Raw genomic sequence first — 2,500 nt, 5'->3', positions numbered from 1 at the left:
CTATACTGCCGTCTTGTGGTAGAAAATGTGAAATGTATAGCCTAGTCTAGTTTTTCTGAAACAGTTTCGTGGAGTGGAATGATTTACCTGTCAGCGATGAGCTCATTAAGCAGTCTGAGAACTCATTTGATGAAAGCTTTAATGGAAGTGTTATGTTCATTTATATAAAAACTACGCTACGTGCATTATAGCTTTAGCATTTGCTTGACAATGAAATGGAAACATAATTCATCACTCCTGATGCCAACTTCCAAATCCACATCTGAAAAGACTACTTGATGACCACAAATGTGCAACTCATACAGTGTAAGATAAATAGTATACAGAAGTATGATGAGGGAAGCAAGAGCCAGCCACATATCTTTACTGACGATTACTGAGTGTACGAAGACGAGTGATTAAGAAGACGTCAATTATTCGACGATGCACTTGAGGGTTTATAAATTTACTGTTTTGCTTTTGTTAGCCGTGAGTCACCATTAGCGTCAAGCTAAATATACGTGACTGACTGTCTACATTCTGGAGTCGCATAGAAGTAATGCAGTTGGAAAAACCATCTTTGTGAGCCCTAGGTACCTATTAGTGAGTACATTAAAGGTAAAATACTCTTTTTGGTTGAAGTATCACTTAAAGGCCTCATGCTGCAACTGCTTGTCTTTAAAAATTTCCTTCTCACCCATGGCAGGTAGTTGGAGTGGCCCAGGCTATCAACAAGAAATGTGGAGAGGATGGTGCCTTCACTGACCAGGATGAAAAGGCCAGGAAAATTCAATTTTAAACAGTAAAACAGTTTGCTTTGTTCCCGTTTTACATTTCACCTCCTTGTCTGGTTTTATTCTCCTAGCAGCTGTAATGAGTGAGCTTCCTTTGCCGCTTTGTTACACACAAGCTTGGACAATCAGTTGCGCATCTGTCTCCATTAGGTTTTTTATTGATAGTGATTGCATCATTGGAAAAATAGAATTCTCGAGAATTTCTCTCTTCTCAAAGAATGGAGTGTATGGTGGGTATAGTATAATAAACGACTGGCACGTTTTTTGTTTTTTAGAGAATCACCTTTGTGACATCAGTAATCACAGCCATTACTTCGTATGAGAGAACTTAGTGAGTTATTTTTATCAGTGAATATGAGTAAGCGTTTTTGCAGGTTAACAAGTCCATGTTTAGTTCTTGTTTCTAAAATCAGCACATGAACAAACGTTCTGAACTAAAGTGGACCGGACATGTTACATAGCGTGTCCCTAAAGCTTCCTGATAGACTGCCTATAAAAGCTCCATCCATCTCTCTCAGACTCTCTTTCCTTCCTTGTGTCATCTGTTCATCTCTCCATCTTAACTTCCTCTGTCCCTCTGTTCTCCTCTTCATTGATTTATCGTTTTTTCCGTGCAGCCGTCAGCTCTGTCTTCCCTTTTTCTTACTTCACATGATCCGTTCCTCTCCAACAGGACTTCTCTGCATACTTGGCCTTTTCGGGCATTGTCCTTCACAACGCGCAGCTCTATGAGACGTCACAGCTGGAGAACAGACGCAATCAGGTGGTGCTTTTCTCAAGTGTGTGTGTGTGTGTGTGTGTGTGTGTGTGTGTGTGTGTGTGTGTGTGTGTGTGTGTGTGTGTGTGTGTGTGTGTGTGTGTAGACAGGATTGTGTGTGATGTTTGATGATGTGTGCAGGTGCTTTTGGACCTTGCCAGTCTGATCTTTGAGGAGCAGCAGTGCCTGGAGGTTCTGCTGAGAAAGATTGCAGGAACCATCTTGTCCTTCATGCAGGCCCAGGCTTGTACCGTCTTCATTGCTGACGAAGATTCCATGGTGAGCGCACACACACACTCACATGCCGCTCATGCATAATGCAGACAGGGGAGTTTTGTCTCACTGATCTTACTAGTGTCATAAAAAAGTGTTTTTTGACGTTGATGGATTTACTCACTCGGTCACATGAACCTTCTCATCAAACGCATCAGAAGTGCTCAGTGCAACATTCCACTGGCTCTTTGAAGGAAGCTGGATTCTTGATGTGCCTTTTCTTTGTGATGCAAGAGTTTGAAAAGCAGCCTCAGCATCTACAGGAAGAAACCTTGCTCACACATCAGCTCAGTGCTTGATTTTAATCTGTACATGGAGCCTGTGTAATTCACTTTCCAAACAACAGAACCACAATAACTTAACCCCAAATGTGTGCTTCGGTGCCTCGGAACGGTGTGAATGAGGGATGTGTTTGTACCAGAGGGCTGGTCAGAAAAATCGGATCAAAATCTCTAAATAATTCAAACAGATTCATGACAGTGGTGGCTGAAATCATTTCAGTAGTGCAGCATCAATCACAGACAGCTAAACACACAAAAATGAAAAATTTGATCAGGTTCATATCAATTTGAATATCTGAAGTTCCCAATCACATAAAATAAGTTAGCTAGAGCAGACCAGTGTCAATGCCAAAAGTCCACTTTTATCAGGATCCACATATCATACACATTCATAGATGCTGTGACTGTAGATATGC

General features: G+C 41.4%; 1 protein-coding gene across 4 annotated transcripts in view; it reads left to right on the top strand.

Moving 5' to 3' along the window:
* pde5ab (phosphodiesterase 5A, cGMP-specific, b) overlaps positions 1 to 2,500 on the top strand; it is an 86,885-nt gene that overhangs the window by 41,526 nt on the left and 42,859 nt on the right. For all 4 annotated transcript variants that reach the window (XM_086196891.1, XM_086196890.1, XM_086196889.1 and 1 more), the window contains exons 5-7: positions 686 to 757; positions 1,447 to 1,536; positions 1,672 to 1,809. In XM_086196891.1, the coding sequence (XP_086053017.1) occupies positions 686 to 757; positions 1,447 to 1,536; positions 1,672 to 1,809 (300 nt within the window). The remainder of the gene's footprint in view (positions 1 to 685; positions 758 to 1,446; positions 1,537 to 1,671; positions 1,810 to 2,500) is intronic.

Source organism: Aulostomus chinensis, chromosome 24 (assembly GCF_037954235.1).
Source record: "Aulostomus chinensis isolate RoL2024-O1b breed Wild chromosome 24, RoL_Achi_v1.0, whole genome shotgun sequence".
Lineage (NCBI taxonomy): Eukaryota > Metazoa > Chordata > Actinopteri > Syngnathiformes > Aulostomidae > Aulostomus > Aulostomus chinensis.
The sequence above is the reverse complement of the archived record's forward strand: the minus strand, read 5'-3'. Positions and strand labels throughout refer to the sequence as shown.